This window comes from Oncorhynchus masou, chromosome 12 (assembly GCF_036934945.1).
Source record: "Oncorhynchus masou masou isolate Uvic2021 chromosome 12, UVic_Omas_1.1, whole genome shotgun sequence".
In the NCBI taxonomy this organism is placed as follows: Eukaryota; Metazoa; Chordata; class Actinopteri; order Salmoniformes; family Salmonidae; genus Oncorhynchus; species Oncorhynchus masou.
In genome coordinates this window covers 17,519,095-17,535,436 of record NC_088223.1, presented here as the reverse complement: position 1 = coordinate 17,535,436, position 16,342 = coordinate 17,519,095, and the positions used below count along the sequence as shown (strand labels likewise).

At 44.7% G+C, this 16,342-nt stretch overlaps 1 protein-coding gene across 2 annotated transcripts; it reads right to left on the bottom strand.

Moving 5' to 3' along the window:
* Nucleotides 1–1,208: 1,208 nt before the first annotated feature.
* LOC135549621 (histone acetyltransferase KAT2B-like) lies at nt 1,209–16,242 on the bottom strand. 2 transcript variants are annotated; one of them, XM_064979750.1, is made up of 18 exons: nt 15,872–16,242; nt 14,992–15,118; nt 14,596–14,741; nt 14,432–14,518; nt 14,139–14,320; nt 13,451–13,642; nt 13,214–13,317; nt 12,922–13,047; nt 12,648–12,787; nt 10,084–10,292; nt 6,374–6,500; nt 6,019–6,129; nt 5,726–5,869; nt 5,475–5,589; nt 5,211–5,238; nt 4,988–5,051; nt 4,817–4,901; nt 1,209–3,872 (listed from the first exon to the last, which is right to left on the bottom strand). In XM_064979750.1, the coding sequence occupies exons 1-18, from the start codon at nt 16,070–16,072 to the stop codon at nt 3,679–3,681; spliced, it is 2,382 nt and encodes a 793-aa protein (XP_064835822.1). In that variant the 5' UTR covers nt 16,073–16,242; the 3' UTR covers nt 1,209–3,678. The 2 variants fall into 2 exon arrangements, with proteins under 2 accessions (XP_064835822.1, XP_064835821.1); XM_064979749.1 differs by having other exon boundaries at nt 1,339–3,872; nt 5,211–5,241; nt 15,872–16,241.
* Nucleotides 16,243–16,342: the final 100 nt, after the last annotated feature.

Sequence of the window (16,342 nt, the reverse complement as noted above, 5' to 3'; positions counted from 1 at the left end):
TAATTGTGGTTCATTTCTTAGTTCATTCTTTGTTCTTATCAGTAGGCTGAATTTAGCCAAATCATCAGGGGCATTGGAGATGTTCAAAGTATATCTCCCCAAAATCTATATTCTCTCCATCTCCCCGTTTAGTGATGCCTGTATTGATTGTTAGCCACCTGTAGAGGGCGATGTTAGAACAGCATTCTGCCGGACGACATGTTCCTCATCTACTGTATGGTTGTGTTCAGTCAGTTCACTGTTGTTCATATATGTTTAGCTTGCCTTTTCTAGAACTTTGAATATTCATTTGCCACATGCTGCTGTTTTCATGTGTAAGATGTTTTGGTTTTATGAATAAACATTCAGTCCATGATTCCTATTCAGCTGAGCCTTTAATGGCCTTTAATACACTCAGGTATACACTCAGGTTGTACTTTAAAAGTCACCATCTGAAATATAATTATAATATAATATATAATATAATGCATTACTGTAGCCTGACTGATGCAGCGTAGTGGCTTTACATAAATAGGCTGAAGTGTGGGGTTGCCCATCTGCAGCTACCTTAAAAAAAACAATGCATCAAATGCTACTTTCTACAAATAAATGTAACTTGTCACTCTGATCGTAAAAAGCCTGTCTCGGCAGAAGTGTATACATAAATATATATTATTTAAAAATATATATTAAGTGGCGGGCCACCACTGCCAAATTAATATAGGGCAAACAAAAATGTGTAGGGTAGGGACGTCCCAAGGATTCCAGATAGCACTGACCCGCCACCCACTGACCTGGCACTAAGCTTTCATCTAACCAATTAATTCGTCCCCAACTACCTCTGGAGAGGATCAGAAAGATCTGCTCACGAGGGGTGCATTCCTCTGCCCAGGGGTTGCTGACGCCTGCCAGACCTTACAATGCCTCGATAGGTATTTAAGTATCAACTAATCACATGTTATAGAAATCTGTCAATCGATGACAGTTAATGTGGCACGCAACCATTGGTTGACGCATGCAACCTCTGAGCAGGTGAACTCGACAATATTATTTTAATCGTCTACACCTGTTATTTCAACTGTGGGCAATCAGAATGTGGATAATATCAGGACACATGTTAGCGGCAGGTATAAAAAACGGCGTTTGTTTTATATAGATTTGCAAAGTGGGATTTGAGTTGAAACGTCCGAGTCAGTGATTTGTAGCAGGAAAAACACAACTCCAATCGATTAGATTCACTTCTATTTTAATCAGTCTATAAAATAGTCTGTCATTCAAACCATTATTACAAAATCCAGGTTTCTCCTAAAGTTTGAAAAAGTACAAACATCTTCTATACAAAACAGCAAAACTACATAGTATTGCACAATCTTTTTTATTTTATCTTCAAAGTACAAAGATATCAATCGTCTAGACAGAAATAATAAGACAGAATAAATTATTTTATTAAGCATTATTCCTTAAAAATTACAGCACATAAATAAGGAGAAACTCTACATAGTTAAAATTAGCCATTATTTCATAGTGCTTTTCTCAAAAGACGGAACATCTCAATGGAAAACAAAAAAGCTCTCACCATGTGATGCTGAATAGTTGCTTGAAAAAATAAATAAGTGCATTTCCATGGTCACCTTTTGCCCTATGGGACTTTTTACATGGACCAGCATGAAGGGCTTCCCCTCCTTTCAGTTTAAAAACAAACCAGGAAAAATATACAGCAAGTAATTCAAGAGGTTTACAATTGTTAAAATTCATACATACAGATTTAAAATATAATTTTCCTTTTTTGGCAGGATGAACTCTCTAGTAACATACATACAAATTTTGCCCTCATAAATTCTGGGACAGACCTCATCTGACGTCACTCGTAACACGCACATACAAATAAAACAAGTCAGATTACTATGGTTCCAGGGAGAGGTTACCCCTAGGTACAGATCTAGGATCAGCTTCCCCTCCCCTAATCCTAACCTTTACCATTAGTCTAGGTTTTTTTCACCCTACACCATTACGACCCAGTAACACCATATGAATGGCTGAGTAACTGACTATCCCTCCCCATATCTCTCAGACAGTCCAGTTCTTCACAGATGTGACATCTTACATGTGAGTTAGGTCAGCTGAACAGATGGAGGGTTGGGTCAGCTGAACAGATGGAGGGTTGGGTCAGCTGAACAGATGGAGGGTTGGGTTAGCTGAACAGATGGAGGGTTGGGTTAGCTGAACAGATGGAGGGTTGTGTTAGCTGAACAGATGGAGGGTTGGGTTAGCTGAACAGATGGAGGGTTGGGTCAGCTGAACAGATGGAGGGTTGTGTTAGCTGAACAGATGGAGGGTTGTGTTAGCTGAACAGATGGAGGGTTGGGTTAGCTGAACAGATGGAGGGTTGGGTCAGCTGAACAGATGGAGGGTTGGGTCAGCTGAACAGATGGAGGGTTGGGTCAGCTGAACAGATGGAGGGTTGGGTTAGCTGAACAGATGGAGGGTTGGGTCAGCTGAACAGATGGAGGGTTGGGTCAGCTGAACAGATGGAGGGTTGGGTCAGCTGAACAGATGGAGGGTTGGGTCAGCTGAACAGATGGAGGGTTAGGTTAGCTGAACAGATGGAGGGTTAGGTTAGCTGAACAGATGGAGGGTTGGGTTAGCTGAACAGATGGAGGGTTAGGTTAGCTGAACAGATGGAGGGTTGGGTTAGCTGAACAGATGGAGGGTTGTGTTAGCTGAACAGATGGAGGGTTAGGTTAGCTGAACAGATGGAGGGTTGGGTTAGCTGAACAGATGGAGGGTTGGGTTAGCTGAACAGACGGAGGGTTGGGTTAGCTGAACAGATGGAGGGTTAGGTTAGCTGAACAGATGGAGGGTTAGGTTAGCTGAACAGATGGAGGGTTAGGTTAGCTGAACAGATGGAGGGTTGTGTTAGCTGAACAGATGGAGGGTTGTGTTAGCTGAACAGATGGAGGGTTAGGTTAGCTGAACAGATGGAGGGTTGTGTTAGCTGAACAGATGGAGGGTTAGGTTAGCTGAACAGATGGAGGGTTGTGTTAGCTGAACAGATGGAGGGTTAGGTTAGCTGAACAGATGGAGGGTTAGGTTAGCTGAACAGATGGAGGATTGGGTCAGCTGAACAGATGGAGGGTTGTGTTAGCTGAACAGATGGAGGGTTAGGTTAGCTGAACAGATGGAGGGTTAGGTTAGCTGAACAGATGGAGGGTTGTGTTAGCTGAACATATGGAGGGTTAGGTTAGCTGAACAGATGGAGGGTTAGGTTAGCTGAACAGATGGAGGGTTAGGTTAGCTGAACAGATGGAGGATTGGGTCAGCTGAACAGATGGAGGGTTGGGTTAGCTGAACAGATGGAGGGTTAGGTTAGCTGAACAGATGGAGGGTTGTGTTAGCTGAACAGATGGAGGGTTGGGTTAGCTGAACAGATGGAGGGTTGGGTCAGCTGAACAGATGGAGGGTTGTGTTAGCTGAACAGATGGGAGTTTCTATCTAGGACTTCTGTTTTCCTGAGTGGGGCAAGGGATAGTATACTGATTAACCTAAAATCATTCTTCCTACTGGATATATAGCTCTCTCTTTTTCTGGTTGAACGCAGTAGAAAAATAAAAGAAAGAATAAGTAAATAAAAACAAAAACATTTAAAAATCATTAGACCGAAGCCATTGCTCCCTCACCCTTGAAGCCCCTCCCATCTCTTCACTTCTCAATGAGACCTGCCTCCTTGATCTTGGTGTAGAAGAACTTCTCTAGCAGGTTGGCACACTTGTAGTACTGGCTCTCTGGAGGGTTGTACTCGCGACAGTTGGTGAAGATACGCTGCATGTCGGCCATGAAGAGCTTCCGCGTGGTGTAGTACCTGCTCTTCAGACGCTCAGACATCGTCTTCAGGTCTGGAGATAATCACACAACATTAACACGACTCTTGATTGACCTCTATGAAACCAAATGTTGTGATTAACACAATATGACTTAACTAGCCATTACGTGTCTGTCTGTAGGTAACTATACCAGAGAAGAAGAGGCAAAGCCCAAAATCAAATCAAATAAGATGGTCTATTCATATTCAGCGTAGCATCTCAATCTCCATTGTATACAGGCATTGACATCAACACCACTCATTGAATATTTTAAAAAGTATTCAAATGAAGAGATGTATCCACCAAGTCCGCTGTTCCGCTCTGTGATTTTTTTTAAATATGGAAAGGAGCCAACTACAGGCAAAATCCTAGCGGAAAACCTGGTTCAGTCTGGTTTCCACCAGACACTAGAGGATTAATTCACATTTCAGCAGAACAATAATCTAAAACACAAGGCAAAATCTACACTGGACTTGTTTACCAAGTAGACAGTGAATGTTCCAGAGTGGCTGAGTTAACGACTTGACTTAAATTTACTTGAAAATATATTGCAAGACCTGAAAATGGTTGTCAAGCAATGATCAACAACTAACTTGACAGCTTGAATATTTCTTTTTACAGAATAATGGGACAAATGTTGCATAATCCAGGTGTGGAAAGCCCTTAGAGATTTACCCATGTTTCCGCCTTCAATAAATGTAATTCTTCAATAAATTAGCAAACACTTTCACTTTGTCATTACGGGGTATTGTGTGAAGATGGGTCAGAAAAAAATCTATTTAATCCATTTTGAATTCAGGCTGTAACACAACAAAATATGGAACAAGTCAAGGGGTATGAATACTTTCTGAAGGGGCTGTATCGGATGCAATTCAATCATCCATATTTTCTTGCTTACAAGTTATGTATGGCTATATTCCTTCCCCTGAAGAGTTGACCCAGGCACAGATGTGTTCCATGCGTAGTGCCATACATACCCATGGGGAAGCGGATGACTTGGTAGTAGCCAGGAGCCTCAGTCTTCTTCACTGGTTCCATGAACGGCCAGGCATTCTGGTGACTCTATAACACATAACGAGAAACCTGTGTGTGTGTGTGGCTACGAGTTGGTGTGTACGTGGGTGCATGCGTACGTGCGTGTCCCTCACCTTAACATGTTGTAGGATGGTCTTCAGGGTGCTGTACAGCTGATCTGGATCCTTCAGCTCTTTCCTGGGATCACAACAGGAAACAGGAATTTGTGATCACCTCATTTTCTGTCAGAGTTACCATTAGCTCACTGGCTAAGCTTTAGAAGGAAAACTTAAAAGCCGTTACATTTGTTTGACTAAAAATAGATGAGTAAAAGCTATAAGGAGCTGAAAGACTCACCCTTTGCCCACCGGTTTCCATCCAGTTTCTCCTGGTGACAAAAAGGAGTTGAGTTAAACTAGAGACACTGTTCACACACTTCTTTATTGCCCAAATCACTGCTACCTCTTTGGAGACTTGCCTTTGTCCACAATGGCACCCTGTTCCCTATATAGTGCCCTACATTTGACCAGGGCCCATGTAGGGAATAGGGTGCCATTTTGGACACATCCTTTGAACCTATGCTGAAGGTAGACTAATATAATGACAGGAGGAGAAACATACGTATTCCAGGAATGCTCTCGATGGGAATCTGTCGAACTCCTTCCTTAAAACAGGAAAGTCCTGGGTAGACCTTTCTGATCTGAGCTTGCTTCCTCTCTATCAGTTTCTTTATGATCTGAAAGCGAGGATGGAGTGATTGAGGGAGGGAGGGTGTGAGAGAGATAGTGGAAGGGAGACCGAAAGAGAGAGAACTTAGGTAACTCAATTTATTATACAAATAGACATTGTAGGCATGCACACACCACACACACCTCTTTCTGCTTCTTGATAATGACAGAGAACTCCGTGTAAGGGATGCTGGGGTTGAGCTCACAGCCCATCAGTGTCGCTCCCTCATAGTCTTTGATGTAGCCCAGATACTTGGCCTTGGGAACCTTGATGTCTTTAGAGAAGCCCTGAGACAGAGAGATGGAGAGAAAAAGAAAGACAGAGAGCTGTAAGAATGGTATTTTTTTTTAAAGAGACTGTTTCTAGATGTTTCCCTACATTACAAGATAACCAATGTCATTTGCTGATCTTTTTAAGCAACCAATTATGTACTGACCTGCTTTTTGAAGTAGCCAATGGCATACTCGTCTGCGTAGGTGAGGAAGTTGAGGATGTCGTGCTTGATGTGGTACTCCTTCAGATGGTTCATCAGGTGAGTGCCGTATCCCTTTAAACAATAGGTAGGGGTCAAAGGTCAAAACTGACCAATCAAGAAGAGTGAGGCACGGAGCTCAATGGCAGTAGAATGAATATCAGTCATATCAGTTAATACCAACAGAAATGTGACCCAGAACTGTTTGTTTGTGTATAGGCAAGTCCTATGGTCACTGTCATGTCAAACATGTCCATAGGAGTTGGAAAGAGAGCACAAACAGATCTGGGACTAGGTTAAAAGAGCTGCATTCTCGTACCTTGACCTGCTCGTTGGAGGTGACTGCACAGAATACAATCTCTGTGAAGCTCTGTGAGGGGAACATCCGGAAGCAGATCCCTCCGATCACACGGCCATCTTTGATCAGCGACAGAGTCTTGTGCTTTCTGTTTGGAGAGAAAGTGAACGGTTCCCAATCTTTCAACTCAATAGCTCATAATACGCAACTGGGTTCAACTTCTGCTTTAGAGTTAAATAGATACAGCCAGGTGTAATGTTCAATTGCTGCCACTGTTTACATAACATTGAGGGGTCAAACCTCTGGTTACAACTGTATAGCAACTTCACATTAAAAGTTCTCTTTCTGTGCTACAAAGTTGGGACTATTTTTCTCTTTGGTGGTCAGTCAATCAGGGTAGAACTCTAAATCAAATCTTATTTTATTGGTCACATACACCCGCAATAACATCTGCTAAATTTGTGTAACGAAATGCTTGTGTTCCTAGCTCCAACAGTGCAGTAGTATCTAACAATTCACAACAATACACACAAATCTAAAAGTAAAAGAATGGAAGAAATATAGAAATATTAGGACGAGCAATGTCAGCATGGCAATGACTAAAATACAGTAGAATAGTATACAGTGTATACACATGAGATGAGTAAAGCAGGATGTAAACATTATTAAAGTGACTAGTGTTCCATTTTAAAGTGACCAGTGATTCCAAGTCTATGTACATGGGGCAGCAGCCTCTAAGGGGCAGGGTTGAGTAACCTGGTGGTAGCCGGCTAGTTATGGCTATTTAACAGTGTGAAGGCCTTGAGATAGAAGCTGTTTTTCAGTCTCTCGGTCCCAGCTTTTATGCACCTGTACTGACCTCGCCTTCTGGATGATAGTGGGGTGAACAGGCCGTGGCTCGGGTGGTTGATGTCCTTGTTGATCTTTTTGACCTTCCTGCTGTAGGTGTACTGGAGGGCAGGCAGTGTGCCCTCTGTGATGTGTTGTGCAAGCCGCACCACCCTCTGGAGAGCCCTGCGGTTGCGGGCGGTGCAGTTGCCATACCAGCCGGTGATACAGCCCGACAGGATGCTCTCAATTGTTGTGCCTTCTTCACCACACTGTCTGTGTGGGTGGACCATTTCAGATAGTCAGTTGATGTGTACGCCGAGGAACTTGAAGCTTTCCACCTTGTCCACTGCGGTCCCGTCAATGTGGAAAGGGGCATGCCCCCCCCCCCCCTTTTCTGGAGTCCACAATCAGCTCCTTTGTTTTGTTGATGTTGAAGGGGAGGTTATTTCCTGGCACCACTCCGCCAGGGCCCTCACCTCCTCCCTGTAGACTGTCTCGTCATTGTTGGCCTACTATGGTTGTGGCGGCTGCAAACCTGATGATTAAGTTGAGTGAACAGGGAGTACAAGAGGGAGCTGAGCACACACCCTTGTGGGGCCCCTGTGTCGAGGATCAGTGAAGTGGAGATGTTGTTTCCTACCTTCACTACCATGGGGGGGCGGCCCGTCAGGAAGTCCAGGATCCTGTTGCACAGGGTGGGGTTCATAGCCCAAGCTTGATGATGAGCTTGGAGGGTACTATGGTGTTGAAGGCTGAGCTATAGTCAATGAACAGCATTCTTACATAGGTATTCCTCTTGTCCAGATGGGATAGGGCAGAATGCAGTGCAATGGTGATTGCATCATCTGTGGATCTATTGGGCGGTAAGCAAATTGAAGTGGGTCGAGGGTGTCATGTAAGGTAGAGGTGATATGATTCTTAACTAGCCTCTCAAAGCACTTCATGATGAAAGAAGTGAGTGCTACGGGGAGATTTAGTTCAGTTATCTTTGCTTTCTTGGGTACAGGAACAATGTTGGACAATGGTGGAAGCAAGTGCTGACAGCAGACTGGGAAAGGGAGAGATTGAATTTGTCCGTAAACACTCCAGCCAGCTGGTCTGCGCATGCACTGAGGACGTGGCTAGCGGATGGCGTCTGGCCCAGCAGCCATGCGAGCGTTAAGATGTCTCACTCACATCGGCCATGGAGAATGAGAGCCCACAGTCCTTGGGAGCAGGCCACGTCGATGGCACTGTCTTATCCTCAAAGCGGGCAAAGGTGTTTTTTTTAACTTTACCTTTAAAATAAAAAGCAAGTCAGTTAAGAACAAATTCTTATTTTCAATGACGGCCTAGGAACAGTGGGTTAACTGGTCTAGGAACAGTGGGTTAACTGGTCTAGGAACAGTGGGTTAACTGCCAGGGGCAGAACGACAGATTTGTACCTTGTCAGCTCGGGGATTCGATCTTGAAACCTTTCGGTTACTAGTCCAACACTCTAACCACTAGGCTACGCTGTCGTCCCAGCTCTCTGGGAGAAAAACGTCAGTGTCCGCGATGTGGCTGGTTTTCCCTTTGTAATCCGTGATTGTCTGTAGACCCTGCCACATACATCTCATGTCTGAGCCGTTGAATTGTGACTCCACTTTGTCTCTGTACTGACGTTTTGCCTGTTTGATTGCTTTACAGAGGGAATAACTACACAGTTTGTATTCAACCATATTCCCAGTCACCTTGCCATGGTTAAATGCGGTGGTTCATGTTTTCAGTTTAGCGTGAATGCTGCCCTCTATCCATGGTTTCTGGTTTGGGTAGGTTTTTATAGTAACAGAGGGAACAACATCCTCTATACACTTCCTGATGAACTCAGTCACCGTGTCCGTGTATACATCAATATTATTCTCTGAGGCTACCCGGAACATATCCCGTGATCAAAACAATCTTGAAGCATGAATTTTGATTGGTCAGACCAGTGTTGAATAGACCTTAGCACGGGTACTTCCTTTTTGAGTTTCTGCCTATAGGAAGGGAGGAGCAAAATGGAGTTGTGATCTGATTTGCCAAAGGGAGGGCAGGGAGGGCCTTGTAGGCATCCCGGAAGAGAGAATAGCAGTGGTTGAGTGTTTTAGCAGCGCGAGTACTGCAGTCAATGTGTTGATAGAACTTCGGTAGCGTTTTCCTCAAATTTGCTTTGTTAAAGTCCCCAGCTACAATAAATGCAGCCTCAGGATATGTGGTTACCAGTTTGCATAAAGTCCAGTGTAGTTCTTTGAGAGCCGTCCTGGTATCGGCTTGAGGGGGAATAAACACAGCTGTGACTATAACCGAAGATAATTCTCTTGGGAAGTAATACGGTCTGCATTTGATTGTAGAGTATTCCAGGTCGGGTGAACAATAGGACTTTAGTTTCTGTACATTATCACAATCACACCACGAGTGGTTAATTCTTAAACATACACCACTGCCCTTCTTCTTCCTGGAGAGTTTTTTTATTTCTGTCTGTGCGGTGTACTGAGAACCAGCTGGCTGTATGGACGAGGACAGTATATACACATTAGCAAGTAATATACTCGGAAGAGGTGGATGGTGTGCTCGCCTCTTGAGTCGGACTAGAAGTCCACTCCAAATACCTCTTCTCCACGGGTTCTTGAAGCAGCCTCTGGGATAAGTTCAATTGCCCTGAGGGGTGCGAACAAAGGATCCAATTCTTGGAAGTCGTATTCCTGGTCGTAATGCTGGTGAGTTACCGCCGCTCTGATATCCAAAAGTTATTTCAGGCTGTATATAATAACACAAAAAAACGTTCTGGGCTAATAATGTAAGAAATAACATACAAAAAAACAAAAATACTGCAAAGTTGCTTAGGCGCTATAAGGAAAGCTGCCATGTCTGTCAGCGCCATCTTTCATGGTAACACTCACGGGTCAAAGACGAGGCGTGTGATATACTCTTTGGGCATGCGAGGCAGCTGGTGAGAGAAGACATTCTGGAGGCCCACCAGCCACATGAGGATCCTCTTGTTGGGCTTCTGGTTGAGGGAGTTCCCAATGACGTGGAACTCTATCACCCCCCTCCTCTCCTCCAGGCGTGCCGCCTCATCACGGGCCGAGTGGGCCGACAGTAGACTGGTCTGGGGGTGGGGAGGGAATGACGTCAGCCTTACTCATTATCAAGTCCTATGACAGCACTCATTTTGATTTAGCAGTGTCCATATATTTGTCCCATTATCATCATTCTCAGCAGCAGCAGTAGCTTCACCATAATCATCACCTTCAAACCTCAATACTGCCTCTAAAACATTGACTTAGTGGGGGGTTCTGAACTGCAAGTCAAATGTAATCCAATATCCACAAACTGATTTTTAACAGAGATGGAATAGAGTGTTAAGCGATGGAAGTATTGATGACTTTGTGTAGGACTGAAGAGAGAAGTAGTGATGATTATGTGTAGGACTGAAGAGAGAAGCAGTGATGATATGTAGGACTGAAGAGATGGAAGTAGTGATGATATGTAGGACTGAAGAGATGGAAGTAGTGATGATATGTAGGACTGAAGAGATGGAAGTAGTGATGATATGTAGGACTGAAGAGATGGAAGTAGTGATGATATGTAGGACTGAAGAGAGAAGTATTGATGACTATGTGTAGGACTGAAGAGAGAAGTAGTGATGATTATGTAGGACTGAAGAGAGAAGTAGTGATGATATGTAGGACTGAAGAGGTGGAAGTATTGATGACTATGTGTAGGACTGAAGAGAGAAGTATTGATGACTATGTGTAGGACTGAAGAGAGAAGTATTGATGACTATGTGTAGGACTGAAGAGAGAAGTATTGATGGCTATGTGTAGGACTGAAGAGAGAAGTATTGATGGCTATGTGTAGGACTGAAGAGAGAAGTATTGATGGCTATGTGTAGGACTGAAGAGAGAAGTATTGATGACTATGTGTAGGACTGAAGAGAGAAGTATTGATGACTATGTGTAGGACTGAAGAGAGAAGTATTGATGACTATGTGTAGGACTGAAGAGAGAAGTAGTGATGACTATGTGTAGGACTGAAGAGAGAAGTAGTGATGATTATGTGTAGGACTGAAGAGAGAAGTAGTGATGATATGTAGGACTGAAGAGAGAAGTAGTGATGATATGTAGGACTGAAGAGAGAATTATTGATGATATGTAGGACTGAAGAGGTGGAAGTAGTGATGATATGTAGGACTGAAGAGATGGAAGTATTGATCAATACGTGTAGGACTGAGGAGATGGAAGAATTGATGATATGTAGGACTGAAGAGATGAAAGTATTGATGATATGTAGGACTGAAGAGATGAAAGTATTGATGATATGTAGGACTGAAGAGATGGAAGTATTGATCAATATGTGTAGGACTGAAGAGATGAAAGTATTGATGATATGTAGGACTGAAGAGATGGAAGTATTGATCAATATGTGTAGGACTGAAGAGATGGAAGTATTGATGATATGTAGGACTGAAGAGATGGAAGTATTGATGATATGTAGGACTGAAGAGATGGAAGTATTGATGATATGTAGGACTGAAGAGATGGAAGTATTGATGATATGTTGGACTGACGAGATAGAAGTATTGATTTGTATTTTTTTACCTTTATTTAACTAGGCAAGTCAGTTAAGAACAAATTCTTATTTTCAATGACGGCCTAGGAACAGTGGGTTAACTGCCTGTTCAGGGGCAGAACGACAGATTTGTACCTTGTCAGCTCGGGGATTTGAACTTGCAACCTTTCGGTTACTAGTCCAATTCTCTAACCACTAGGCTGATGAATACGTGTTGGACTGATTGAGGTCTAGATTCCATCAGATCAAGAGTTAACCGGCGATAGCAGACAGCTGCATAGCGGATGTTTTGGCGGTGTCAGAGGTGGAACTGCATTGGAGTAGTCAAATCGGTGAGCAGCTGCTCTTGCGATCATCGTCACGAAGCCACACCCGCCCCACTCGAGTTAGAAGTTCAGACACAGAAAGTGTAGGCTGTATAGAAATAATGACGCTCAAATAGACAAATCATTAAACAAAATAATGAGTGTTTCTATCATCAATCAGGTGAATACTACGTCTTACATTCCAGCACGGGGTTGATGGCACCTTAATTGGGGAGAATGGGCTCGTGGTAATAACTGGGGCGGATTTCGTGGAATGGTAACAAATACATCAAACAACTGGTTTCCAGGTGTTTGATGCCATTCCATTTGCTTCATCCCGGACATAATTATGAGCCGTTTCCCCTCAGCAGCCTTCTGTACATTCCAGTGGTCGAACTTGAAGGCTGCATGGGATTTCTCCAAAGGTGACTCCCTGCAGACAGTGGCAATGTCCACTTTAAGTATAATGCAAGGAGCCGCCTTTGAATTTGACAGCTCTAGTAGCGCAGTTCCACCTCAGGCACCGCCAAAACAACCTGTATTCGGAAGTCGGCTGATTGATCAGAGCCCTGAGTGTTTGATGTTACCTCTGGTCCCAGCATGGAGGCGGGGTCGGTGATGGTTGCCATGACTTCGTTGATGAGTTCCATGGGGATGTCCCCGACAATCCTGAGCTTCTTAGTCTCCTCATGGGGGAGGGGCTCCGATGGCTTCCGCTTCTGCCCACCTACACAGGTAGATCATATGTAAAGTTTCCCCTAGAAACTGATCTAAAGAGTGATTTTACCCCTAATGGTTAAGGTTATAATTTGTGGAGGCTAAGCTGATCCTAGATCTGTGCGTAGAGCCTGTTGTGTTTACCTGGGCTGGGTTCCAGAACAGAGGCGGTCTTCCTGGCAGGACTGACACTGCCACAGCTGGATGGGTCCACAGATACTGGGCTGGAGTTGTAGTACAGAGGCCTGGCCACCGGGGGCGCACTGATCACTGTCATTATACACAAGGGAGCTCATCAGATTACTTTATCAATGGAGAGTAGCACTTCATCATATCAATCACATCACAACTTTCCCTACTTAGAGTTTTACCTTGCCTAAAAAAGTTTAAGTGAGAGTGTGTTGGACAAGCTGGCTAAAGGTCAGGTGTGTTTTACCTGTATGGATGGGGATCGGTTCTCCTGAGGATCCAGCCAGGAATTCTTCACTCCAGATGGGAGAGCTGTGACTGTACACCTCCTCCTCCAGCATGGACAGGAACCTACAGCACACAGATATCACACCTACTGTAGACCGAGACTAGGAATCCTCCTCTATCTCGTGAGTGTGTGTGTGTGTGTGTGTGTGTGTGTGTGTGTGTACGTTTGTGTGCATGTGAAGAATTTGTCTCTTACTTGGGGAAGTGTGTGAGGATGAGAGTGCGTTTCTCCAGGGGTAGCTTATCCTTCTCCTGCCTGGCCTGCTCTAGCAGCTGTTTCCTCATTACAGTGAAGACGGAGCGCAGCAGGGTCCGACCGAAGATTTGGGTCGTCTCGTACCGCGGTAGACTGTCACAGAACTGAGGGACGTTGCAGTAGCACAGCCATCTGGGGGAAAACACACCACAAAAATGTGGGTTTGATTCTAGGTTATATAACGGTGATACAATTTGCATGAAATGTACACATCTATTGGAATGAAGAGAAAATGAATCTTTTGTTAGCAAGTTATGGGAGTGAATGGGGCTACTGGGGACTAAAAACACCGTAGCTACCCTACGTTTTAAGTGTTTGAGAACACACGATTGTGTGCGACTCAAAATGGGTCAAAATCCCCAAGATCCAGGGGGGAAAAGGGACCTTGTGCATTTCAGGTAAAACAACAACCCAATGTTTATATCCCAGGACAAATCATGTCTGGTGTGGATGAACTAAATCTACATGGGTGTGATGGCCCGGTGTAGTCAGCATGTAAGCATTAAGAACACAAAGCCAGCCCACAGTGTGGTCAGTGCACTAGGAATAAACATGTCATGACTGTGAACGCATCATCAAAGCGTGCCTGCCCGCAGTTGCATTCAGATCATCAAAGGGTGCCTACTACCTGGTGTAGTTGACTTTGTACCCGGCGGCATCATCAGCAGGGGCCCGCTGTCGTCTCTGTGAGGGTGTCTCCAGCTGCCAGTAGTTGATCTGGTTTAGGAACATCTTGGCCAGCTCCACGATGGTCTGACGTTCCTTGGAGGGAAGATGGCTGAACTTGTACTGGACAAAGTTATTCACCCCCTGTTGAAGAAACACAGAGATCATGTAAACAAAATATAATGTATACATCTTGTGTAAGTGTGATCTAAATATGTATTTTTCTGCTAGGCGTGTGTGTATTTGTACACTTGCCTGTTCAATGCTAGGTTTCTCAAAGGGAGGACTCTCCTGTGCCTCCACCACAGGTCTGCCCATCTGAAGGATGCATTTCCTCAATAGCTGAAGGTGAAAGAAGGACATTGTGAGACAGATGCACTGAAAGTAATGTGTTGTTGACATGTTGAGCTGTGGCCTACCTTGAAGAGGGAGAAGTAGACTTGTTTGGTGTCAGCATCCTCCTCTTTGTGGACACATGTGTACAGGTACTCCACGTCCAGAGCAATGCCCAGAAGCCTGTTCATCTCCTCCTCTGAAACGTTCTCCAGGTGGGTTACATGGTCACCTGAAAAGGAGAGACAGTGAGTGAGAGTGCGAAGACAGACTTTAGTTTTGATGACTAATGTGTCCCTGAAAACCTGTTACCTCCTTATTATCTAGATTTCTAGAACATTCCACCGGCCTATACCATGCCCTTACATGAGGCAGTGGCACCCCATCCCCATGTCCCCCCTCTGACCCTCTCTCCCCCTCCAGTACACAGGGCAACCCCTCCTAATGTCTCCGCTCTCAACCCTCTCTCCCCCTAGTCTTACCCAGTGTATGAGAGCAGCTACGGCAGGGGTCCTGAAGGTTGAAAGTGTTGGGCTGCTGGTCTGTACGGGGTGGTGTGGGAGGGGGGTTCTGGCTCTTCCAGCTGTTACACTTACAGGCCCCCTCAGCCTGCAGCACAGGGTTCCACCGGTTAGAAACACACATACTGTATGCATACACACACATGTTTAGAAACATAACATAATAGGAAAAATCCCATTGAACTTATATGCATAAGTTGACAAAGACAGCTTGGCTACAAAGTGGCATAGTTAGGCAATGCCTGTTGGGCCAGCCCTCTCTCACTACAACTCTTAGCTGGAGCCAAACTGTGCACAGGAACAAGAGCCAAGGAACAACAACAAACCCCGCCCCCCAGCAGCTGTCACTGTCAAAACAAAGACGCTGTCTCTCCCTGCAGATGATATATAACTGCAATAAATACTTTCTATTTTACCACGGTGCGCTGACAGACGGAAGAAACACTGTCACTATTCCAGTGGGGTGAATTACGCCCCGCACACTCCCCTTGCTGGAGGCATTCCGCACCAAGGCATGCAGGCTAACCTGAATTTGTCAAAGCACCTTGAGAATGTTTAGTCCACTCTCCCGCCTAGAAATACACATTTTAATATTATAATATGGGAGCGCTAAACTGTACATTTTGCCGTTTTTTTCCTGATGTTTATTTCCAATAGGATCATTTTACATAACTAGAGCATGAGGGATATGAAGAAATGCAAGCGCAGCAATGGCTTCCTTTGCTGCGTTTGCATTTTGGTAGCGCTGCAAACCAACAAGCATCTGAAACTCAAACCACTTTCAAAACATTGCAAAATGTATAATTGCTAAATAAAGTAATAATGGACTACTTAAAACTACCTTGCAAGATGAATAAACTCCGAGCTTCTCCAGTTTCTTCGGGCGCGGGGAGGAGCGGAGCTGCGCCTTCTTCACGGCGATTCGTGCCGATCCTACCGTAGCGCCCGAACCTTCGGTTCCCCCGGCTCCCGGAGCCGCAGGCGCCGATCCCGCTGCACCGATGGCCGGGGAGCCCTGCTGAATCCCTGCGCTCCCGGACATCCTCGAGACCGAACGGGATCCCCGACCCTGGAATTAAATGGTTTAGGTGTCCCGTTCTCTATTCCACTACTGGAGAATCAGACATGGCGCTGATCCGTTTTTTTTATAGCTCAATGCGCTGATCCCTATTTTTTTATTTGTCATTGTAGGTCCATTTTTCCTCCACTAGGGGAGACAAACTGGGTATTCCAGTGAGTAGGCTCGGTTAGGGGTTCCCAAACTTTTTTGGTCCGCGACCCCATTTTGATATCAAAAACCCACACCATGTAA